Raw genomic sequence first — 26,190 nt, 5'->3', positions numbered from 1 at the left:
AACGATGATAACGACGTCATCATCACTGGCCATGTTGGTGGAGTACTCGAAACAGTGCAACAGGGCACACAGGTCTTGCATGGAGGCCCAGTCATTGGTGGTGAAGTGGTGCTGTTCCGCAGTGCGACTGACCCGTGCGTGCTGCAGCTGAAACTCCACTATGGCCTGCTGCTGCTTGCACAGTCTGTCCAGCATGTGCAAGGTGGAGTTCCAACTGGTGGGCACGTCGCATATGAGGCGGTGAGCGGGAAGGCCGAAGTTACGCTGTAGCGCAGACAGGCGAGCAGCGGCAGGATGTAAATGCCGGAAGCACGAACAGACGGCCCGCACTTTATGCAGCAGCTCTGACATGTCGGGGTAGTTATGAATGAACTTCTGCACCACCAAATTCAGCACATGCGCCAGGCAAGGGATGTGCGTCAAACCGGCTAGTCCCAGAGCTGCAACAAGATTTCGCCCATTATCGCACACCACCAGGCCGGCTTGAGGCTCACCGGCAGCAACCACTCGTCGGTCTGTTGTTCAATACCCCGCCACAACTCCTGTGCGGTGTGGGACCTGTCCCCCAAACATATGAGTTTCAGAATGGCCTGCTGACGTTTACCCCAGGCTGTGCTGAAGTTGGTGGTGAAGGTGTGCGGCTGACTGGATGCGCAGGTGGAAGAAGAGGAGGAGGAAGCCGAGTAGGAGGAGGAGGCTACAGGAGGCAAAGAATGTTGCCCTGCGATCCTTGGCGGCGGAAGGACGTGCGCCAAACAGCTCTCCGCCTGGGGCCCAGCCGCCACTACATTTACCCAGTGTGCAGTTAGGGAAATATAGTGTCCCTGGCCGTGCTTACTGGTCCACGTATCTGTGGTTAGGTGGACCTTGCCACAGATGGCGTTGCGCAGTGCACACTTGAATTTATCGGATACTTGGTTGTGCAGGGAAGGCACGGCTCTCTTGGAGAAGTAGTGGCGGCTGGGAACAACATACTGTGGGTCAGCAAGCGACATGAGCTGTTTGAAGCTGTCTGTGTCCACCAGCCTGAATGACAGTATTTCATAGTCCAGTAGTTTAGAAATGCTGGCATTCAGGGCCAGGGATCAAGGGTGGCTAGGTGGGAATTTACGCTTTCTCTCAAATCTTTGTGAGATGGAGAGCTGAACGCTGCCGTGTGACATGGTTGAGATGCTTGGTGACAGAGGTGGTGGTGTTGGTGGTACATCCTCTGTTTGCTGGGCGGCAGGTACCAACGTTCCTCCAGAGGCGGATGAAGAGGCCGAGGCGGCAGCAGCAGAAGAGGTAGCAGGGGGAGTCTGAGTGAGTTCCTTGTTTTTAAGGTGTTTACTCCACTGCAGTTCATGCTTTGCATGCAGGTGCCTGGTCATGCAGGTTGTGCTAAGGTTCAGAACGTTAATGCCTCGCTTCGGGCTCTGATGGCACAGCGTGCAAACCACTCGGGTCTTGTCATCAGCACATTGTTTGAAGAACTGCTACGCCAGGGAACTCCTTGAAGCTGCCTTTGGGGTGCTCGGTCCCAGATGGCGGTGGTCAGTAGCAGGCGGAGTCTCTTGGCGGCGGGTGTTCTGCTTTTGCCCACTCCTCCCTCTTTTGCTACGCTGTTGGCTCAGTCTCACCAGTGCCTCTTCCTCTGAACTCTGAAAGTTAGTGGCACGACCTTCATTCCATGTGGGGTCTAGGACCTCATCGTCCCCTGCATCGTCTTCCACCCAGTCTTCCTCCCTGACCTCCTGTTCAGTCTGCACACTGCAGAAAGACACAGCAGTTGGCACCTATGTTTCATCATCAGAGACGTGCTGAGGTGTTATTCCCATGTCCTCATCATCAGGAAACATAAGTGGTTGTGCGTCAGTGCATTCTATGTCTTCCACCGCTGGGGAAGGGCTAGGTGGATGCCCTTGGGAAACCCTGCCAGCAGAGTCTTCAAACAGCATAAGAGAATGCTGCATAACTTGAGGCTCAGACAGTTTCCCTGATATGCATGGGGTTGATGTGACAGACTGATGGGTTTTCAGGAGCCATCTGTGAGCTTTCTGCAGAAGACTGGGTGGGAAATAATGTGAACGTGCTGGATCCACTGTCGGCCACCCAATTGACTAATGCCTGTACCTGCTCAGGCCTTACCATCCTTAGAACGGCATTGGGCCCCACCAAATATCGCTGTAAATTCTGGCGTCTACTGGGACCTGAGGTAGTTGGTACACTAGGACGTGTGGCTGTGGCAGAACGTCCATGTCCTCTCCCAGAACCAGAGGGTCCACTAACACCGCCACGACCATGTCCGCGTCCCTTACTAGATGTTTTCCTCATTGTTACCGTTCACAACAATAAGAAAAAAATTATTTGGCCCAATGTATTGAATTCAAATTCAGGCATTTTTTTACAGGCACCTAACACTATCTGGCTATCTATTTAGGTACCGTATTACACTAATATAGGCACAGTGTGTGAAGTTATTGAGGATGACCCTATCAGCACCTTCAATGTAATATACCCTTTTATGGATAGTTTTAAACTTGGCCTGCTACAGCGGGAAACCACTGATTTAGGGAATTGCTAATTTGGGAATTGTATTTGAACCCAGAAAAAAATATATCCTTTGCCAGACAGCAGACAGTATTACAATTGGCTAGCCACAGCTGAAACACCAGATTTAGGGTACTGCTATTTTGGCAATTGTATTTCACCCATCAATAAAATAGCAAGCACAGCCAAGCCCCTGATATAGGATATAGCAAAAAAAAACTATTGGTTAAATGTACTTGGTGGCAGCTTGTGCTGGCACACCACAAGACACAAAATGGCCGCCGATCACCCCAGAAAAAAGTGACAGAAAAACGCTCTGGGCAGCCTAAAAACAGTGAGCATTTAAATAGCGGAGGTTGAATGATTCACAGCTGTAAATCGATCACTTCATTAAGTGTTTTGGAGGAGTAAATCCCTGCTTAATCTCGACCTAATAGCAGCAGCTGCATCCTATGCCTACACTGATCAGAGCAGAGTGACGTGCGGCGCTATGTGACTCCAGCTTAAATAGAGCGAAAAAGTGAGGAACCGCGCTCTGTTCAAGTCGTAATACTGGTGCCGATCAAGGGCTTATTAGGCCGTATCCAAGTAATGAGATATTGAGGCAGTCAGTCTGAAAGTTATGCAAATTAAGTGTATTTTATTTTTTCATTTTTCTGTACCATCCATTGGCCCGTTTTATATTAAAGAAAGACAGATTATTTCTGACCAGATGTTTCGGTCACAGTGGACCTTCATCAGTGGTCATGTTATCTGTGTATGGGATATGGGTTTGCCTGGGCGCTGGATGCAGGGCCCAGGCAAACCCATATCCCATACACAGATAACATGACCACTCAATATCTCATTACTCCAGCTTAAATAGAGGCTGGGTCACATGCTGCACTGGCCAATCACAGCCATGCTGTCAAGGAACCATGAACCAGACGTACAACAAGAGGTAAGTGGAAATAAAAAGGCTTTATTGAAAATCAAGCTGTAAGGCAAAAGTCCAAACGGATGACAAAACCGAAGCAGGGTCTTGCGAAGCCAGAGGTCAGGAACCAGAAGGGTAGTCAGACGAAGCCTGGATCAGGAACCAGCAGGGTAGTCAGACGAAGCCAGGATCAGGAACCAGAAGCAGCAGCAGTCTTAGAAGCATGTGAACACAGGCGGACCAAGCAAGGAACTGAAGCCACAGACCTCCTATATATATGAGCTAGGCATCCAGCTCCTCCCAGTGGGAAGGAGAAGCCGCAGGGTGTGAGGCTACAAGAAACCCAGAAACCAAGATGGCCGCCAGCACATGTCAAATGAAGGAGAACAGCAAGAAGGTAAGACCATGACAGTACCTCCCCCTCAAGGGCCCCTCCTCCGCGGAGTAAAGAACGGTTTCTGAGGGAAGCGTGCGTGGAAGGCTCGGAGCAAGGCAGGAGCATGGACATCTGCGGAGGGAACCCAGGAACGCTCCTCTGGACCATAACCACGCCAATGGACCAAAAACTGCACCCGACCGCGGACCAGGCGTGAGTCCAGGATATTGCTCACCTCATACTCCTCACGATTGCCCACTTGGACCGGACGAGGCCGAGGAACCGAGGAAGTGAAACGATTACACACCAGTGGCTTCAACAGGGAGACATGAAACACGTTGGAGATCCGCATGCCAGGAGGAAGCGCAAGGGCATAGGCTACCGGGTTTACCCTGCGAAGCACTCGGAAGGGACCAACAAAGCGAGGCGCCAGCTTGGGAGTGGGCACTCGAAGGTTGAGGTTGCGAGTGGACAACCATACGCGGTCTCCGACCTGGTAGGAAGGAGCGGGCGCTCGTCTGCGATCAGCCTGAAGTCTCTGGCGCTGCCCAGAGGCCTCAAGGGACCTCTGGATCTGTACCCAAGAAGCACGTAGGACGGAAAGGTGATCCTCCACAGCCGGAATATCCTGGGGAGAGAATACCTCCGGTAACACGGCAGGTTGGAACCCATAATTGGCCATGAAGGGAGACGTCCCAGAGGAAGAGTTCACCGCCGTGTTCCTGGCAAACTCAGCCCAAGGCAGGAGGTCAACCCAATTGTCTTGGTGATCGGAGACATAGCAACGAAGGAATTGCTCCAAGGCCTGATTGGATCGTTCTGCGGCCCCATTGGACTGAGGGTGGTAGGCCGAGGAGAAAGAGAGATGAATCCCCAACTGGGAGCAAAAGGCGCGCCAGAACCTGGACACAAACTGACTCCCCCGATCCGACACAATCTCCTTGGGCAAACCGTGCAACCGGAAGACCTCCCTGGCAAAAATCGTGGCCAACTCTTGTGCAGAGGGTAACTTCTTGAGAGGAACACAGTGGCACATTTTGGAAAACCGATCCACAATCATGAGAATGACCGTATGGCCTCGGGATGCAGGGAGGTCCACAATGAAATCCATCCCCAGGTGTGACCATGGACGCTCCCCGGTAGCTATGGGTTGCAAAAGGCCCAACGGAAGGTGCCGAGGGGACTTACTCTGGGCACAAACGGAGCATGCCGCTACATATGCGGCGATGTCGGAACGTAGAGAAGGCCACCAGAACAGACGTGAAACAGCCCAGGACAGCTGATTCTTTCCAGGATGCCCCGCGGCCTTGGAGTTATGGTAGGTTCGCAACAACCAAGTGCGCAACTCCTCAGGCACAAAACATCTGCCGTTGGGTCTCCCAGAGGGAGCACCAGATTGAGCCGCCAAAATCTGCTCACCCAGGGGAGAGGTCAGGCTGGTGCGAATGGCGGCCAGGATCTGATTCGGAGGTATGACCGAAGTCGGAATCGACTCCTCCCCGGACAGCTCGGAGTACTGCCGTGATAAGGCATCCGCTCTGATGTTCTTGGAACCGGGTAGGTAGGAGACCACGTAATTAAAACGTGACAAGAACAGAGCCCATCTGGCCTGACGTGGTGTCAATCTCTTGGCCTCAGAGAGGTAGGTCAGATTCTTGTGATCCATCAGGATGAGAACCGGAACCACCGAGCCCTCGAGCAAGTGCCTCCATTCTTTAAGGGCCTGCACGATGGCCAATAACTCCCTGTCACCAATCTGATAGTTGCACTCCGCGGAAGACAGTTTCCGGGAGTAAAACCCACAAGGAAGCAGAGGACCCTCTGGTGTTCTACGCTGAGACAGAAGGGCGCCTACTCCCGTCTCAGACGCGTCCACCTCAAGGACAAAAGGCAACTCAGGGTTGGGATGCAACAGAATCGGAGCCGACACAAAGGCGGACTTTAGAGCCTCAAAAGCTCGGATGGCCTCGAGCGGCCAGACCTGGGGATTACTGCCCTTCCTGGTCAGATCCGTGAGAGGCTTGGCTAGCATGGAAAAGTCCCTGATGAACTTCCGATAATAATTGGCGAAGCCCAAAAAGCGCTGCAGGGAACGAAGACCACTGGGCTGGGGCCACTGTAAGACAGCCGAAACCTTCTCAGGATCCATGGAGAACCCCTCAGCGGAAATGATGTAACCTAAGAAGGTTACCTGGGATCGGTGAAATTCGCATTTCTCAAGCTTACCGAACAGCTTGTTCTCTCGTAACCGTTGCAACACTCGTCTGACATCCAGAATGTGGGCCTCCATGGATTCAGAATATACCAAGATGTCATCCAAATAGACCACCACACACTGCTGCAACAGGTCACGGAAAACATCGTTGATGAATTCCTGGAAGACTGTGGGCGCATTGCACAACCCAAAGGGCATAACCAAGGATTCATAATGACCGGTCCTGGTGTTAAACGCGGTCTTCCACTCATCGCCCGCCTTGATCCTTACCAGGTTATATGCCGCCCTCAGGTCGAGTTTGGTAAAGACCGTGGCCCCTTTGAGGCGATCGAACAGCTCGGAAATCAAGGGTATCGGGTAAGCGTTCTTGATCGTGATGCGATTGAGACCCCTGTAATCGATGCAAGGCCTCAACTCGCCGCCCTTCTTTTTCACAAAGAAAAATCCAGCCCCTGCCGGGGACGAGGATTTGCGAATGTGTCCGCGTGAAAGCGCCTCCCTCACGTACTCCTCCATGGCCTCATTCTCCGCTACCGACAGTGGATAGACTTTGCCACGAGGAGGAACGGCACCGGATTGTAACTCTATGGCACAATCGTATGGGCGGTGCGGAGGTAGGGCAACCGCGCGCACCTTATCGAATACATCCCGGTACTCCTCGTATTCAGGAGGCAACAGAGAGTCCGAGGAAGTACACAGCAATTTGACAGGCCCATGGATGCAACTAGCCCCACACTGCGGTGACCACGAGAGGATCTCGGCCGATCTCCAATCGAAAGTCGGATTATGCTTCTGGAGCCAGGGGTACCCCAAGACCACCGAGTAGTGTGGAGACGAAATAACCTGGAGACAGACCGACTCTCTGTGAACGGCACCAATGGCCATCCCCACTGGAAGGGTCTCATGAGTCACGTGTGGCGGCAGAAGGGGTCTGCCGTCTATCGCCTCAAGAGCCAGTGGGGAACCTCGAGGCTGCAGAGGAATGGAATTGGCGGCAGCGAACACACTATCAATGAACAAACCACCAGCACCAAAGTCCACCAACGCCTGGGTCGTCACCGAGCCCCCGACCCAGGAGAGGACAACAGTAATCAGTGGTTTGTCAACACGGGAAACCGGGGACGAGGAGACTCCACCCAAGATCTGCCCCCGACAGGATCTCAGGTGCGAGCGTTTCCCGGACGGTTCGGGCATGCCAACCGAAAATGCCCACCGAGACCACAGTACATGCATCGGCCCTCGCGTCTCCGGAGTACCCTCTCCCCCTCGGACAGGCGAGCAAACCCCAGCTGCATGGGTTCACCCCCAGACATGTCCTCCCCAGGAGGCGTGGGAGGAGAGGGAGGCACGGGTGGGACAGCAAACGTAGGCGCCAATCTGTTAGAAGACCTCCGCAGGCTCTCCTTAAAGGAAGGTCTCTCCCTGAGTCTGGTGTCAATCAAAATCAGGAAACAAATAAGAGACTCGAGCTCCACTGGTAGGTCCTTAGCTGCAACCTCATCCTTCAAGGCATCCGAGAGACCATGAGAGAAAGCAGCGACCAGAGCCTCATTATTCCAGCCCACCTCTGCTGCCAGGGTACGAAACTCAATGGCGTATTCAGCTACGGATCGTGAACCCTGTCTGATGGACATAAGGAGCTTCGCAGCAGAGGCAGCACGAGCCGGCACATCGAATACCTTCCGAAGAGAAGCAACAAAACCGGAAAACTCGGCAACCACCGGATTGTTGTTCTCCCATAAAGGGCTGGCCCAGGCCAAGGCCTTGTCCGAGAGCAGTGAGATCAAGAAGCCCACCTTTGATCTCTCAGTAGGAAAGGCATGTGGCAGCAACTCGAAATAAATGCCCACCTGGTTAAGGAAACCTCGGCACTGAGTTGGCTCTCCCCCAAAGCGCTGTGGAAGGGGGGCAGAACCGGTCATACCCCGAAACACCGCAGGCGCAGCAACAGGTGTCGGGGTAGACTCTGGCGCAACAACCGGAGCGGCAGTAGGAGCGGGCCCAGGAGCGACAACCGACCCATCGGCAACGGAAGCTAAATGAGCCGTGCGTTCAAGCAGGGTTTGCAACGCCACAGCGAACCGACCCAACAGGTGATCCTGCTGATCAAGTCTGGCAACCAGCGTAGGTAGCGAGGATGGCCCTGTACCGTCAGAATTCATGGCTTGGTCCTAATGTCAAGGAACCATGAACCAGACGTACAACAAGAGGTAAGTGGAAATAAGAAGGCTTTATTGAAAATCAAGCTGTAAGGCAAAAGTCCAAACGGATGACAAAACCGAAGCAGGGTCTTGCGAAGCCAGAGGTCAGGAACCAGAAGGGTAGTCAGACGAAGCCTGGATCAGGAACCAGCAGGGTAGTCAGACGAAGCCAGGATCAGGAACCAGAAGCAGCAGCAGTCTTAGAAGCATGTGAACACAGGCGGACCAAGCAAGGAACTGAAGCCACAGACCTCCTATATATATGAGCTAGGCATCCAGCTCTTCCCAGTGGGAAGGAGAAGCCGCAGGGTGGGAGGCTACAAGAAACCCAGAAACCAAGATGGCCACCAGCACATGTCAAACGAAGGAGAACAGCAAGAAGGTAAGACCATGACACATGCCAATAGTAGGCATAACTGTGATGGCCTCTTGGGGCAAGTTATATGATGCTTGTTGATTGGCTGCTTTGCAGCCTTTAAAAAAGCGCCAAGAAAGCACTGAATCCGAACCCGGACTTTTACGAAAATGTTCGGGTTCGAGTTCGTGTCACGAACACCCCAAAATTCGGTACGAACCCGAACTATACAGTTCGGGTTCGCTCATCCCTACTTAGGGTGTCTACTTTCCAAAATGGGGTCATTTGTGGGGTGTTTCTACTGTCTGGGCATTGTAAAACCTCAGGAAACATGACAGGTGCTCAGAAAGTCAGAGCTGCTTCAAAATGTGGAAATTCACGTTTTTGTACCATAGTTTGTAAACGCTATAGCTTTTGCGCAAACCAATTAATACACACTTATTGCATTTTTTTTAAATCAAAGACATGTAGAACAATACATTTAAAGAAATATTTATATAGAAATGTAGTTTTATTTGAAAAATTTTACAACTGAAAGTGAAAAATGTCATTTTTTTGCAAAAAAATCTGTAAATTTTGATTAATAACCAAAAAGTTAAAATGTCTGCAGCAAATAAATACCACCAAATGAAAGCTCTATTAGTGAGAAGAAAAGGAGGTAAAATACATTTGGGTGGTAAGTTGTATGACCGAGCAATAAACGGTGAAAGTAGTGTAGTGCAGAATTGTAAAAGTGGTTTGGTCATTAAGGGAGTTTAAGCTAGGGGAGCTGAGTAGAGATGTTGCGAACATAAAATTTTCAGTTCGCGAACGGCGAACGCGAATTTCTGCAATTGTTCACGAACGGGCAAACCGGGCAAACCACCATTGACTTCAATAGACAGACGAATTTTAAAACCCACAGGGACTCTTTCTAGCCACAGTAGAGATGGAAAAGTTGTTTCAAGGGGACTAACACCTGGACTGTGGCATGCCGGAGGGGGATCCATGGCAAAACTCCCATGGAAAATTACATAGTTGACGCAGAGTTGGATTTTAATCCATAAAGGGCACAAATCACCTAACAATCATAAATTTTTTTGAACAACGTGGTTTAAAACATCCAGTGTGTGTATACAATCAGGTATGATGTTGTATCGATCAGGTAGTGTAAGGGTTACGCCCGCTTCACAGACATTGACAGACCAAACTCCCCTTTTAATGCACCGCAAACAACCGCAAACAGTCCATTTGCCTAACAGTAAACTTCCCATTTGCACAAGGTTGGATACCAAGCTAGCCATGTCCTGTTGATGTCATTGAAGGTTTCTTCCTCCACCCAGACACGTACAACACCAAGGGTCCCCGAAAGGTGAATTAAATAGATTTTTCGAACGGGGAGATGGTTAAATTAACGCTGGCTCCCTCCCCTTTGTTTGAATCCACACCACGGTCACTGCGTCTGTGCCGTGCAATTTACTGTCACACCAAATATGAGTGGTATTTTCTGTAGTACTATTTTCATCAGTTTACTCCCTATCCGGGGACATGTGTCGAATTGATTAATCATTGTCGAATTATTGACATCCTGAAATATATATATTTTTTTGAGCTGTGTACTTGCTTTGTATTGGAATTGATGGGGATTTTTTAAATTGTCTGCATTATTTCTAATAAAAAAATCATAATAAAGTCTCTTAATAGTTTATTTTATGTATTAAAAACCCATACAACTTAAAAAAAAAGTTTTTTCTATGAAAAATTATCCAGCCGATCGCTTTTAGTCTGATCATAATGATAACGGCCTTATCTGTGTTGTGGCAACATTGCCAACACACTCATAGAGGTGATGATCGCTTCATTGTGATACGCGAGCCCCTTCACCACAACAAGGTACCGATCATGAAGGGGAATTGACACATGTATGTGCCTTTTTTTTGTTTTGTTTTTGCAGCCACAGTGCAGCACTAGAGGCCAGAAAACTTAGGCATGTACACATGCCTGAAAAATTAGCTATTGTTGCAGCCGCTGTTGTAGCAGCGGACGGAAAAATTGATGTTTTCCAAGCAGAAAGGTGACTAAAACATTGTGGCTTGAACCCTAGCTGGTGGCGGAGAATTCACGAAAGTCATCCGGTATGCAGACATTAAATACAGCAGCGTGGGGACCATTTTGAGGCCAAGGCATTTCATCAGGCCTTTTGTTAGTCAAACGTATCCCCCACTGCCAGTCCCTTCGGGATCCATGCCTCATTCCTCTTAATGATACCTTCCACTGTGGTGTCCCAATAGCGACACATTTTTTGAAGGCCTCAGACTCAAACAGCTGGTATGGTAAAAGCTGGCGGGCTAAGAGTTCCGTCAAGCCACTGTCAGACGCCGGGCAAGGGGGTGACTCTGTGACATTGGCTTCTTACGCTCAAACATTTCCTTAACAGACACCTGACTGTGGGCAGATGAGATGGAACTGCTCAAGGTGAGAGGCAGAGTGGCGGGTGGTTGAGAGGGGGCAAGGAGGACAGCAGTGGTTTACGTGGCTGAAGATACTGGACCAGGAGCAGGATGGTGGCTTTGAGCTTGTGTACTGCTTCTACTCGTCATCATGTGTTGATCCCATAGGCGTTTCTGATGTGCGATCATGTGCCATCGCAAAGCAGTTGTCCCTAGGTGGGTGTTAGATTTCCCACGACTCAGTTTCTTTTGGCACAGGTTGCAAATGGCATCGCTGTTGTCAGAGGCAGACACACAAAAAAATGCCACACTGCTGAGCTTTGCAATGACGGCATTCTGGTGGTGGCAACAGCATGCGTTGATTGGCGTGCTGTCTGTCTGACCCCGGGTGCCGATACATGCTGTCGGACTGTGCCACTAGCTCCTTGCAACGACCTCCCCCTGCTTCCAACTCGTCTCCTCCTTCTGAACTTTCCCCCCTCTTCTTCTTCTCTTCGAGCAGCGGGTACAACATCATTATCATCACACTGTATGTCCATGTGTGTAATGCTGCCTGACTGAGACATATCCCTGTTATCTACATCCCCTGGCAATAATGGTTGCGCTTCACTAATTTCATACAAATGATGTGTAAATAACTCCTCTGAGGGATCAAGTGAAGCGGCTGTGGTGGCTGTGGTTGTAGTAGTGGTGGTGGTGGTGGCGGCCGGTGGGAGAGTGGTAACTTGAGAGCAGGTGACCAAAGCTGAGCTGGAGGAGGATGGTGCGTCAAGGTTCTTAGCGGAAGCTGTTGAAGATTGGGTGTCCTGTATAAGCAGGTCAACAATTTTCTCCAAATTTTTTGGGTTCAGTGTACATGTATGATGTCTACCATCCACAAGGACACCCACATATTTCTCTATAAGCGACTCCCCCGGTGCTACATCACCTAGGACATATGAAGCACAGAGATTATTACTACCATGGTAGACTAACCACCTCAGCTCCCCTAACTTAAACCCCCTTAATGACCAGACCACTTTTTACAATTCTGCACTTCACTACTTTAAACTACGGTTTATTGCTCGGTCATACAACTTACCACCCAAATGAATTTTACTTCCTTTTCTTCTCACTAATAGAGCTTTCATTTGGTGGTATTTCATTGCTGCTGACATTTTTACTTTTTCTGTTATTAATCAAAATTTTCCAATTTTTTTAGCAAAAAAATTACATTTTTCGCTTTCAGTTATAAAACTTGTGACAAAAAAAAAAAAACTTCCATGAACTCACTATGCCCATCACAAAATACCTTGGGGTGTCTTCTTTCCAAAATGGGGTCACTTGTGGGGTACAAATGTGTCAAAAATGCCCTGTGAAATCCTAAAGGTGCTCTTTAGAATGTTGGCCCCTTTGCCCACCTAGGCTGCAAAAAAGTGTCAAACATGTGGTATCGCCGTCCTCAGAAGAAGTAGGGCAATGTGTTTTGTGGTGTATTTTTACATATACCCATGCTGGGTGAGAGAAATATCTCTCTAAAAGTCAACTTTTCCCATTTTTTTTATACAAAGTTTTCATTTTAGAGAGATATTAGGGCCCCAAATGAGTCAAAAATGCCCTGTGAAATCCTAAAAGTGCTCTTTAGAATTTGGGATTCTTTGCCCACCTAGGCTGCAAAAAAGTGTGACACATGTGATATTGCCGTACTCAGAAGTAGGGCAATGTGTTTTGGGGTGTATTTTTACATATACCCATGCTGGGTGAGAGAAAATGATGATTTTTTTTCTTTTTCTTACAAAGTCTCATATTCCACTAATTTGTGACAAAAAAATAAAAACTTCCATGAACTCACTATGCCTATCACGAAATACCTTGGGGTGTATTCTTTCCAAAATGGGGTCACTTGTGGGGTATTTATACTGCTCTTACTTTACCGGGGAGGAGGGCATAGGATAAAGCTTAAGACACCTATACCTCAACCTCCCCCGCCGAGATCGCTTCACAAGATGTAATAATAGCTTCCTGGTCCCCAAAAGGATGACACCGGGGCTTCAATGTATGCAGGAAGTCTTTTATTAGTTCACCTCAACGCGTTTCGGGAATAAATCCCTTTATCAAGAGCATATACATATAACAGAAAAGGACAAACTTATATAGGGGAATACAAACACATGGTATGGGGTCATCCTTCTTAGGGGAGGGGAGCAGAGGCCAAAGAATGAGGTAATTTCCTGTCCATTGTTGTATCTATTAGACATAATAAAATCAATACATTCAACGCTCGTATGTTCACTCTTTATCCAAAAAGTTAAGTGGGTTTGCAAATAAAAAATATTTATATAACTATACCTAAAAACTAAAGAAAGATGGGACCGGAAGTGATCATGTCTTGTGTTCCACCATGGAACGCAAATGTTTTTCTGATGTATATCTCAACATGGAATGCAATGTTGGACCTAAATTGGTAGGTGAAAGAAGAGCTATTCTTGTTCAGGAGCCGATGCGATCAAATTTGGAGCACATCGGCTGAGACTGCTATTCATATAGGGCCTAACGAAGTGAAAACGCTCCGATGCGTTACAGTATGCTTCCTGCCGGATGCGTTCCACAGTGGAACCCATCGGAGCGTTTTCACTTCGTTAGGCCCCATATGAATAGTAGTCTCAGCCGATGCGCTCCTTATTTGAACGCATTGGCTCCTGAACAAGAATAGCTCTTCTTCCACCTACCAATTTAGGCCCAACATTGCATTCCATGTTGAAATATACATCAGGAAAACATTTGCGTTCCATGGTGGAACGCAAGACATGATCACTTCTGGTCCCATCTTCCTTTAGTTTTTAGGTAAGGTTATATAAATATTTTTTATTTGCAAACCCAGTTGACTTTTTGGATAAAGAGCATTGAATGTATTGATTTTATTATTATGTCTAATAGATACAACAATGGACAGGAAATGACCTTATTCTTTGGCCTCTGCTCCCCTCCTCTAAGGAGGATGACCCCATACCATGTGTTTGTATTCCCCTATATAAGTTTGTTCTTTTCTGTTATATGTATATGCTCTTGAAAAAGGGATTAATTCCCGAAACGCGTCAAACTGAACTAATAAAAGACTTCCTCCATACATTGGAGCCCCGGTGTCATCCTTTTGGGGACCAGGAAGCTATCATTACATCTTGTGAAGCGATCTTGGCGGGGGAGGTTGAGGTATAGGTCTTGAGCTTTATCCTATGCCCTCCTCCCCGGTAAAGTAAGTGCAACCTTTCGCCAAGATACTAATAGTGTAATCCACTATAATTTTATTGGTAACACTGGAGTTTATGTGGCGCCCCCTAGGTATTATAAGGACACCTGAGAAACCCGGCTCACCAATAATTTTATTGTCACTGCCATGACAGTGACAATAAAGCGTGCCTTGGGGGACTTTTAGGTGATTGCTATTTATATAATGGAGATGCCTCTCTTGGTTTCTGGGAAAAAATATATGCAAATTAGCATGTCTGGTGACATGAGAAAGGCTCAGATTTTTGCGGGGGTCAGGAAAGGTAATTAAAATTTCTTTCCCAGAAAACCATATATATGGAAATCACTTTTCCAGAAATGCTAATGTATATATATTTTTCCAGAAACCAAGGGCAGCGTTGGCTTCTCTACAGTACTCTTCATACATACTAGGAACTCTCCATAATGGGAAAGAGTACCCACTAGACAGTGCATATATATTTCCCTTGATTCAAGAGAAGCATTTTAGGGTTTCTCTTTACATTCTTCTCTCTCGCCCGCCTCAAATGAATCGCAAAGGAATTTGGGTTTGTCAGAATTAAAAAAAATTGGGAAGATTTGGGAAGAATTCCAAAACAATAGAATAGGTGCATTTAATTTACTTTTACTGTTGCAAATACAAGACCAACCTGTTTGGATCCATGCGCTGGGAATTTCGACACATAGGATGAGCTGAATTTGTTGTTTGTACTTTTGCATTTACGTTAGGTACCGAAACCACACCTGATATTTTCTATAACATGCCATATTCAGAGACCTAAGACGCCATACGGCACTCCGGTATTCTTAATAGGATAAATAGCCATAGTGACAAAAAAAAAACTCAAATGCTCTCGTCACTGCCTCTCCTCATTGCTGTCTGCAGTGGCAGGCCACAGGCCTCCTCTGGCCTGTGTTGCCTGCACCCAAATGCAGGTGTCACAATAAAATAATTGCGGAGCCTACGTCCCTGTTGTGTCCTTCCTTGTCCGGCCACAATATTCAACTGTATCACCGTCTTTAAAACATAAATGCAGTTGAATATGCCTCTGTGTTCATGATGTCCTGGGCACTAGACAAAACATCCAGGGCTGTGACTGGGGCTAACAGATTATCCCCAAATACAGAAAAAAAAAAAAAACAGCCTGCTGACAAGCACTGCTGAGCTGTTCTGGGTCTGCCAAGGTTCAGTAGCTGCTGCAGTTTTTCAGCACTTGGAGATCACATCATCACTGGGAAAGGCCCCATGCACACGGCCCCATACACTAGACCATACCAGTGTATCACTGTATTGCGGCGGCAGCAGGGCGCGCACGGCGTCGTAGCAACCAGTGACGCCATGCGCTCCTGCTCTCAGGAGGGATCCAGGCCGCGGTTCCACGGCCCGCACACGGCTGTGAAACACGGCCGTGTGCATGGGGCCAAAGAAGCAGGAAACATCATGGACACCTTCATGATCTGTATACAGAGCACTATTTGAACACTGTGTATGCAGTGATGGAGAAGGCAGGGACAGTAACAAACCATTTCCCTCCTCTCTATGCGGAGCCAGGCTGTCACTGACAGCTGTCTTCTGCTCCTCTATTGTCAGATTTTTTTTTTTTTTTATAAGGAAATTAGTGATTCATTTGCTTCATATCTAATGCAGTAAATATTGTTTCATGTAATTAGATTTTAAGCTTCAGCAGCAATTATCTTCTTCGGATTATATTGACTTAGTACCTCCTATGGGTTAATTAAATGTACCCTGTTGTGCCGTGATGTGCATTAATGCACACACTTAAAAAAATAAAGCTTTTAAAAACAGCCTTTGGCAGAGATGAAATGGTTTGTTTTTAATGGATATTACTGACTGTTTTAACATTCTGAATATAAGCACTTTGCATAAAAGCCTATACAAATGAATGTCATGCACCGATTATTAAGAAATCATTTTGTATGTTTGCACTTAACCTTGTAACAAGCATGCATCTGGTTAAGGGTCTACACAAACACTTTTAACCCATTCAACCCCAGGCAATTTTCTGTTTTTGCATTTTTGCTTTACACTTCCTGCCTCCCTGAGGCGATAACTTTATTTATTTGGTTCACATGGCCATATAAGAGCGTGTTTGTTGTGGGACAAGTTGTGCTTTCTAATGGTACGATTTAATATTGCAAAGTACGTAGCTTTTTATTGCTAACCCATTGAAATTAATGGTTCCGCATACATTCCAAAAAAAATGGAACGGACATGGAAAGAAAATGCGTTTGTGTGCATGAGCCCTAAAACTCACATGTTACCTTCATTCTCTGGGTTAGTGAAATTACATTAAAAATAACTGGAAAAAATGTATTTTTTTCTTTGCATGGCCATATTCTGACCCTCATAACTTTTTTATAGTTAAGTCTACAGAGCTGACTGAGGGCAAATTTTTTGTAGTGTGGTCTTTAGTTTTTATTGATACCATAGGTGTGTATGACTTTTTGACCACTTTTTTAGTTGTTAAGGTTGAAAAAAGATAAAAGTCCATTAAGTCCAACCTGTAATCCTGCTATAATAGATTTACGGAACATGTCCCTGGATCAATGCCCTTCTTTCTATTTAAAAGGGGTTGGGAAAAAGGGCTTCTAAAGTGAGTGGTGAATCTGCCATCTTGATTATTTTGTCCATTTTTCAACTGCCTCATTTGCTAAAAGTTGTTCCTTTAGAGGGTAGAGTCCTGACCAAGTTTTCACCTACAGTAGAAGAGGTGATAATCCCAACTAAGACTGGGCCCCCTCTTGCCCTGGGCCCTATAGCAGTCGCATGGTCTGCCTCTATTGTAGTTACGCCCCTGCCTCCAGGCCTTCATAGGAACTACTGCCATTTTAGCCTTGGATCCTTTAGAGGGACCGAGGACATCAAATGGAATAAATGGTTCCCCCAATCACCATGCAGGGAAGTTTTCCAGCCCTAGGAGTGCAGTGCTCCTGTGGAAAGTTGCCTCAGATGCCATAGTCACAACTTACCACAATGTCTGAGGGGTGATCGGCGTTAACGCTGATAGACAACGTTAGCCCCTGGTTTCTGATGTGTGAAAGAGCAGAAACTTGGTAGCTATCATGCCTACTATTCCCTAGAGACTGTGCTAACTTCAAAGACCTGACATGTACATTGCTAGTCATGGATGGGTTAAGGTGTAAAATGTACAAATACATATTTTGTCATTTTTATAATCCACAGCATTATGCTAATATTCATGTAATGTTTTTAGGTTTCCCTCAAGGCTTTCAGTATATTTAGTTGCAAGGTTCACATACTGTAGTTTGTAGTGTTATTTCTGCCATCTGAAATACTAGATACCATGGCTTGAATGAAAGACATGACACTAATGTGAATAAAGCCTAAATCTTCAGCTAAAAACTAAAGAGTTGAACTCTAACTAAACAGTATGGTATTTATTAGTTAATTTTACCCCCCTGAGGCTCATGCGGCTACATGGTACACAACTGCAGCGTGGCCGTATTGCTTATTGCGCCATGGCTGCACTGTGTGGTAATATCCTCTTTCACACGGGCGTCTTATTTTTGGTCCGTATAAGAGGTGGGTGCGTTGCGGGAAAATGCACAATTTTTCAGCGCGAGTGCAAAACATTGTAATGCGTTTTGCACTCGCGTGAGAAAAATCGCGCATGTTTGGTACCCAAACCCGAACTTCTTCACAGAAGTTCGGGCTTGGCATCGGTGTTCTGTAGATTGTATTATTTTCCCTTATAACATGGTTATAAGGGAAAATAATAGCATTCTGAATACAGAATGCACAGTAAAACAGCGCTGGAGGGGTTAAAAAATAAAATAAAAATTTAACTCACCTTAGTCCACTTGATTGCGATTTGTTGAATAGGACCTGTGATGAGCATTAAATACAGGTAAAGGACCTTTGATGACGCCACTCCGGTCATCACATGGTACGTCACATGATCTTTTACCGCAAAAAAAATACAACAGAACGGACACGGAAAGAATATACTTTTGTGTGCATGAGCAAATCCAATCTCCTTAATCTTGTCCTTAAAGAGGACTTTTCACCACAAAATGCAATTCAAACTAAAAACATGTCAATAGTATTAGTACAGGGAGGAGGTGTTATCTGAATCTTTTCCCACAAAGATATATCTCAATCTGCTCACCGTCTCCTGTTTTATAACATGGTCCTTTCAGATTGCATTGCATTTTGTGGGGACAAGTCCTCTTTAACATGACTACTGCATGGAAGAAAGGAAACCATCTACAGTTCTTTGTTGAACAAACAAATATTAAGATTATTATTACCTTTCATAATTGTAATTGTTTTTCAAATTATATTTTCCAGCTAAATTTCCTTCTGTTCTTGAATACAGTGAGAGTCCTTGCAACAAAAATCTGGGAATCAAATGCAGTTGGCTATGATGCCAGAAAACAATACAGGTAGAATTATTGCAGAAGTTTTTTATTATTATTTTTTACATCAATATATTCTTTTATTTTGCAAAACAAGTGATACTGTAGGTAATATATAAGGAAAGACAAGCATGACAATGTAACAGCTAATGTGGTTTCAAGTATAAAGGAAAAAAGTTTTCATAACTAAATGAATTCTATTTTGTTTTGCATGTGCTTTGCATTGCAGAAAGGAATGAGATTCCTTAGTGGTTGCCACCTTTTAATGGCTAACTGAAAAGATGAATGACAAAATTGCAATCTTTCGACACTACTTGGGCCTCTATTAGTGTTGAACGAGCACCGTAGTGCTCGGGTGCTCGGGCCAAACACATCATGATATTCGGGTGCTCGACCAGGTACCCCCTGCTCTGAAGAGGGAAGGGTGCCTGGTTCATAAGTAAATGTCAGAAATTGTTGGTAACACTACCAAAATGGTTCTGTAACAGCATCAAAAGGATGTATGGATGCATCATGGACTCGATGGTCGCTGCTGGGAACTATGTTGTCCAAATAGTACGCCACTTTTACAGACTGACAATAATATGCACAAAACAAAGGAAAAAATATAGATTTTAGAGGAAAAATGTATAGAAAGCAATCTTTCCTGAATATTTACTTGTATATAAAGTGCGAGTGCTGCCAAAAAAAACAAGGAACCGTCACTCTAAAACACCCTTTGTTACACATAAAGGCGGGCATCATACACACCCTTCAAAAATTATGATTGATGGCCTGCTGGTGACCCTCAAAAACATTATTAGCAAGGGCCTGCTGGTCTGACCATCTAAAACATCAGTGGACTGTTTGTAAAATATACAGCCACTGGCTTCACTGGTACCATTAATTTTTCTGTATTCAGTACTGGAATTTACCAGGATAACTGCTCTCAGAATAGATACACTTAATATTTGTGATGTGTATCAAGGGTTAATAGGTCAGTCAGAGCTAATGACAGCACTCACAGAGGGAGGGGGTGATTGCTTTGATATGAGTTTGTAGCTTGCAAACATACTCCAAACAGCTGTCACACTCTGGGACCTAGTACAAGGCTCTTATGTGCATAGTCCCTGCCTAATGTAGTGTCTACTCAACGCATTTCTTATGCTGACCAGAAGGGGCAGTCTTTCATCAGGAGCAGAGTGACTTAGCTCCCATGGTGTCTCGTCTATGTATTTTAGCGTGACTGCACCTGGGAGAAACAGGGAGTAGTGCTGCACGCTGGAGGAGCCACTCGTGCAGCTGAGTAATAGCACAGCCTCCGGCTCTATGACGGCCGTGATCGCGGCCGCCATGAGCGCTCTTTTCATAGATGGGGCCACTCCCACTGGGCTGAGCTACAGACGGCAGAGATTGGACGAGGCAGAATGCACCTCCCCTCATGACGTCCTTCATTTCATACATAACGCTGACGTGGGTACTAGTTGATTAGCTATATTAGCTTCTTGTAAGTACAAATCCTGTCTTTGGATTTAGGGTTACAGCAAGGGAAGGGATTAAAACAGAGTATAGTTGGTTTCCCTGCAGGGAACCGATGACTGATAATGCTATATATGATGGTATATTTATTACATCCAGCACTTAGATGTTGTATAATGACATACTGCCTTGGTTCTTTGTAGCAGAGGTCGAGAAGGGTGAACACCCAGTAATCTGTGTTGTTTAAAATGCGTATAATGCATGGGTTGCGGGAAAGGCAGCCTAACATGAAGTCAGCCATGTGTGCCAGAGTACCAACAGGTGAGACTTTGCTGTCGTCATCAGGAGGCTCACTCTTCATCTCCTTATCCTCTTCCTCCTTTTCTGCCCACCCACGCAGAACAGACGGAGGTGGTCTGGCTATCAACATGTTTAATGTCTTCCTCCATTTCCACCTCTTTCACATGCACAGTGTCATCCTAAATTGTGAGCAGCGAGTGTTTGAGAAGACACAGAAGTGGGATGGTGACGCTGAAAATAGCGTTATCGACGCTCACCATCTGTGTTGAAAAACCGCAAAGCTGCATAAAATCTCACAGAGGTCAGACATACATGCCGACTCCTCGGTTGTAAATAGCGGAAGCTGAGTGGAAAGACGACGACCATGTTGCAGCTGGTATTCGACAAGTACCCTCTGCTGCTCACAAAGCCTGGCCAACATGTGGAACGTGGAGTTCCAGCGCATGCTCACATCGCACAACAGCCGGTGAGCTGGCAATTTGAAGCACTGCTGTAGCGTTGACAGACCGGCTGAAGCTGTCGGTGACTTGCGGAAATGTGCACACACACGGCACACCTTCACCAGTAGCTCAGGCAAATTGGGGTAGGTTTTTAGAAACCGCTGAACCACTAAGTTTAGGGCGTGGGCAAGGCATGGGATGTGTCTAAGGTTGTCCAGCTCCAAAGCCGCCACCAAGTTACGGCCATTATCAGACATAATCATGCCTGGTTTTAGGTTAAGGGGTGAGAGCCACAGCTCAGTTTGGTCTCTTATCCCCTGCCACAGCTCTGCGGCGGTGTGCTGTTTGTCATCTAGGCAGATCAGCTTCAGAACGGCCTATTGCCGCTTCCCCACTGCAGTGCTACACTGCTTCCAGCTACCGACTGATCACTGACTAGTGCTGCACGTGGATAATTCGGAGGTGAAAGTGGAGGAGAAGTGGGGGTTGGAGCCACTAACGTAGGTGGTGGCAAAACCCTGATGGAATTGGTAGCACCTGTGCCATCCCAGGGTGTGAGTCACTCCTGGCCTCCACAACATTTACCCAGTGTGCCGAAAGCACTTGTCCATGTGTCCTTGGTTAAGTGGACCTTCCCAGTAACTGCGTTGGTCTTGGCACGTGTGATGTTAAGGGACACATGTTGGTGTAAGGCTGGCATGGCACACCTTGAAAAATATTGGCGGCTGGGGACTGCGTAATGAGGGACGGCCACCAACATAAGGCTGCGGAAGGCCTCAGTGTCCACAAGCCTAAATGGCAACATTTCCAGGGCCAGTAATTTGGAAAGCTGCGCATTTAGTGCTATGGCCTGTGGGTGGGAGGCCGGGTATTTGCACTTGCATTCAAATGCCTGGGGTAATGACATTTGGATGCTGCGCTGGGACAGGAAAGTGGATGTGGTCGCTGATAGTGCTTGCAAAGGTCAAGGTGCAGGGCAGGAGGCATCTGGGCCTGCGTCTTGGACAGGGGATTGTCCAGCATGTAACACAGGGGAAGAGGAGGCAATGGTGTGATCCGCAGGCACAGATTGTGGACCCAGGCGTTCAGCCCACCTATTAGGGTGCTTTGATGCCATGTTACAGATCATGCTGGTGGTGGTGAGGTTGCTAGTGTTCACGCCCCGGCTCATTTTGGTGTGGCACAGGTTGCAAACTACTATTCTTTGGTCATCCATACTTTCCTAAAAAAAGCGCCATACTGCCGAGTACCTACCCCTTGGCAAAGGAGATTTATGCAAGGGTGTGCTCCATGGAACAGTTGCGGCCTGTTCGGTGGTGCACGGCTTCTACCTTTTGCCACCCCAGTGCCTCTTCCAGCCTGTTGCAGTGCTGCAGATCCTTCCCCCTCTGTACTACTCTACTCGCTCAGCTTGTTGCCACCTTCCCAGGTTGGGTCAGTGACCTTGTCGTCCAGCACCTCCTCTTCCATTTCCTCACTATGATTATCCTCCTGATTTGTTGACCACCTCATTAAACACTAACTGACGTTCCCCAGCGTCATGTTCTTGTGACTCTGGATGTTCAAGAGGTTGGGAATCGGGGCACAAGATCTCAGGTCCCTCTTCAAGCGTGCTTGGTGAGAGGGCCAAATCAATTAATGGCAATGCAAAGAGGTCCTCGGAATATCCGAGTGTGGGATCATTTGTTTGGTCAGACTGTAATTGGTGGGAGGAAGGAGGATCAGGGTGAGGATTGTGTGGACCAGACTCCTGGCTACTGAGACTGGACTTGGTGGAAGACAGGGTGGTGCTTAACTGACTGGAAGCACTGTATGCTGCAATCCAACCGACCACCTGCTCGCACTGGGCTGACTTCAAGAGTTGTGTCCTGTGCCGCCCTGCATACTTTGACATGAAGCTAGGTATGGTATCTTGGATGATTGTTTTTCTTATGCTCTGGTAGCAGACACAGTTTCACTGTGCCAAGGGTCAAGGCATCTGTGTGCACCATCAGCATCATGGACACTTTCTCGCCTTCTTCATATTAAATGTTATATTTTATATGGTAACGTTTATAGGAAAAATGTGGATAAATTACGGAAAAAATATAATTGTTTTTGCCAATATTTTTCCCAATATCTGGCCCTGACACACACACACACACACACTATTGCAGCACAATTGTGACAATTCACTGCAGACACCGTTTATAGGCAAAGTGTGGATAATATAAGGAAACAATATAATTGTTTTTGCTAATATTTTTCCCCAATATCTGGCCCTGACACGTACACGCTATTGCAGCGCAGATGTGACAATTCACTGCAGACACAGTTTATAGGCAAAGTGTGGTTAAATTATTGAAAAAATATAATTGTTTTTGCTAATATTTTTCCCAATATCTGGCCCTGACACACACACACACACACTATTGCAGCACAATTGTGACAATTCACTGCAGACACCGTTTATAGGCAAAGTGTGGATAATATAAGGAAACAATATAATTGTTTTTGCTAATATTTTTCCCCAATATCTGGCCCTGACACGTACACGCTATTGCAGCGCAGATGTGACAATTCACTGCAGACACAGTTTATAGGCAAAGTGTGGTTAAATTATTGAAAAAATATAATTGTTTTTGCTAATATTTTTCCCAATATCTGGCCCTGATACATAAACACACTATTGCAGTGCAGATGTGACAATTCACTGCAGACACCTTTTATAGACAAAGTGTGAATAAATTATAGAAAATATATTTGTTGTCAGTAATATTTTTCTCAATATCTGGCCCTGACACACAGAAGGTATTATAATACTATATACACTATCCAAAAAGTATTGCAAAGTATGGGGAAAAAAATGCTGGCTATATTATATTGATGACATCCTACCAGCACACACAATATTCCTTAAAAGGACTTTTGGGTCTTTGAGATGTTATTCTATTGAATATATTGCGCTCACACTCCCTACACTATCTGTCCCTTCCTAAGCGCAGCTCTCCCTGACTCACAATGAGCCGAACCAGCGTCATCGGGTGCTATAGCCATGAAACGTGCGGGGAGGAGACTCGAGCATTGGCACTTGAGCACATGCGGTACTCAGCCGAGTACCGCCATGTGCTGAGCATAGCGATGCTCGAGTCGAACAGGTATTCGGCCCAGCATGCTCACTCAACACTAGCCTTTATGTCAGGTGTCTCTTAAGACAGTATCTGAAGATTCACATATTTATACAATAAAGTACATAGGAAAAATGAAATAGATGAGACAAGTGATGTTAAACAGATCAACATGAGTGGACCAGTAAACAAACAGTTGTAGCAATAAATTGTGTACAACTTATACATGAGCATTATGTCCACGAGTTACTGGAACCACACAACAGGTTCAGCCAGAGGATCGTCCAAAGGATCCAAAGCTCATCACACTATAGAACCAGACCTTCCATAGGAAACATCCGCAGAGGCATTGTTACTTACTTTCAATCCCCAATTCCTTTCACTTTGCAACATTAAAGGAGCTGCAGGAATATCTGGCAAGTACTGGCTGTGTATCCAGAAACAAAAAAAGACAAAAAACAGCACCTCATGTGCAGTACGTCTGGACTAAAATAAATAGGAAATGGTGCGTATTGTGTATTATGAGGAGTCACAACAGCTATAGAAGCCTTGCTGGTGTTTGCCCTCACCGGCTTAAGGGGATGCCTTGATGCTGCCTCGTCCCGTCCTGTTTCGTCGCCACGAGCTTCAGTGGTAGTCTATTTGAAGGTTGAATAAAAATAGGACCACTTTCCGGCGCTGTAGGCATATAAATCGATTCACACGATGACTTGAATGTTTTTTCTTTTTATTTATTGATAATAAAGCTGTCTACGCTTTTCAAGGGCGTACAGCCCTCTTTCTCAGGTAGTATGTTGATAAGAACATGCATTGGGTTTGGGTCGAAGCGTAATGAATTATTTGTTATGAGAGTGCATATGGGAACAATGTAAAGGTAGATAACCGATTTTTATAGATTGCCGCTGTTGGAGGGAATTATTAGGAAAGGAAGATTTGGTGGACTGGTACTGTTGAAGTTGTTATAGAATGGTCTCTGTTATTTTGTTAAGACCATGTGGAGTGAGCGTGTATAGCTGGTATATGCAATAGACTTCTCTTTTCTGTAGGTTCTCAAACCTATACATTTTCGGGTATTAAGTCGATCTGAGTGATTATGAGCTTGTGTTTCTCTTTTTAGAGGGTGTTTGGGCAATGCCTGGAGATACCTATGCTTTAAATATTGTTTCCGGATGTTTTATCTGTGTTGATTAACCCGGAAATGGAGCGCTTGTGTGGTGCGGCCTACATATTGTAAGCCGTATTCACATTCGGTCAGATATATGACGTAAGATAAATGTAAGATGGTATTTTATTGGAAATGTAGTACTGTTGTGTTTGGAAGTAAAAGTTGTTTTGTTGTGTGTGATGATGCTGCCACACAGATAGTTCTTTGCCCTACATCTGTAGCTCCCCTTCTTGATGTCGTTGTTAGGTGTGATTTTTTTATTTCAGGTTCCATGTGTTGTTTTGGTCTACTTGGAGACAGTATGTTTTTAATGGTTGGTGCTCTCCTATAAGTAATTTTGATGCCTGGGAGGTATTTGGTCAGTTATGGGTCCTGTCGGAAAATATGCCAATGTTTTTTGAGGATTTTCTGAATATATGGGTTGGATGTGTTATACTGAGTGATGAACCATACCTCTTCTGTTGTTTTCTGGATGTTTGTAATGGTTACCAAGCATTCCTCTTGTGGCTGTAGGCTGCTTCTTTCCATGGCAGTTTTAATGAGTAGTTTAGGATAGCCTTTCTCTTTGAATCTATTTTCCAGGATTTTAGTTTGAACTTTGTAGTCTTCATCCTTGGTGCAATTGCGTCTTATTCTCCTACATTGACTGTAAGGTATGTTTTTTAGCCACTTTCTATTGTGAAAGCTGGTATAGTCAGGGGCGAAGCCACAAGCTCATGGGCCCTGGTGCAAGAGTTCAGCTTGGGCCCCCGTCCCTCAGTGCTTGTTGGCCAGGGGCAGGGGAACACATAGTCTTCCTTCTGCCTGAGGCAAACATTGAAAGGGCACCCCTCATGCCAAATTCTTAACCTAACCCCTTCCCTTAAGCCAGAGGTGTAAATTGACCAGTATGCACTTTCTATATTGCCAGTGTCTTATGTGGAACAAGGGTCTTTGGGCCCCCTCAGGCTCCTGGGCCCAGTAGTGACTGCCTGCTACCTCTGCACCACCTATAGCTACGCCCATGGGTATAGTGGATATAACTGTTTGAGTCCACTGCCTTGAAATATGTTTTT

The 26,190-nt window shown here is 46.1% G+C and overlaps 1 protein-coding gene across 1 annotated transcript in view; it reads left to right on the top strand.

Annotated features, from left to right (window-relative positions):
• PTH2R (parathyroid hormone 2 receptor) overlaps window positions 1-26,190 on the top strand; it is a 1,033,981-nt gene that overhangs the window by 725,786 nt on the left and 282,005 nt on the right. Inside the window, exons 11-12 of the mRNA XM_044303853.1 lie at window positions 4,248-4,261; window positions 18,598-18,692. Of these exons, the coding sequence (XP_044159788.1) occupies window positions 4,248-4,261; window positions 18,598-18,692 (109 nt within the window). The remainder of the gene's footprint in view (window positions 1-4,247; window positions 4,262-18,597; window positions 18,693-26,190) is intronic.

This window comes from Bufo gargarizans, chromosome 8 (assembly GCF_014858855.1).
Source record: "Bufo gargarizans isolate SCDJY-AF-19 chromosome 8, ASM1485885v1, whole genome shotgun sequence".
Taxonomy (NCBI): Eukaryota; Metazoa; Chordata; class Amphibia; order Anura; family Bufonidae; genus Bufo; species Bufo gargarizans.
Note: the sequence above shows the minus strand (reverse complement) of the source record. Positions and strands in the feature narration are given on the sequence as shown.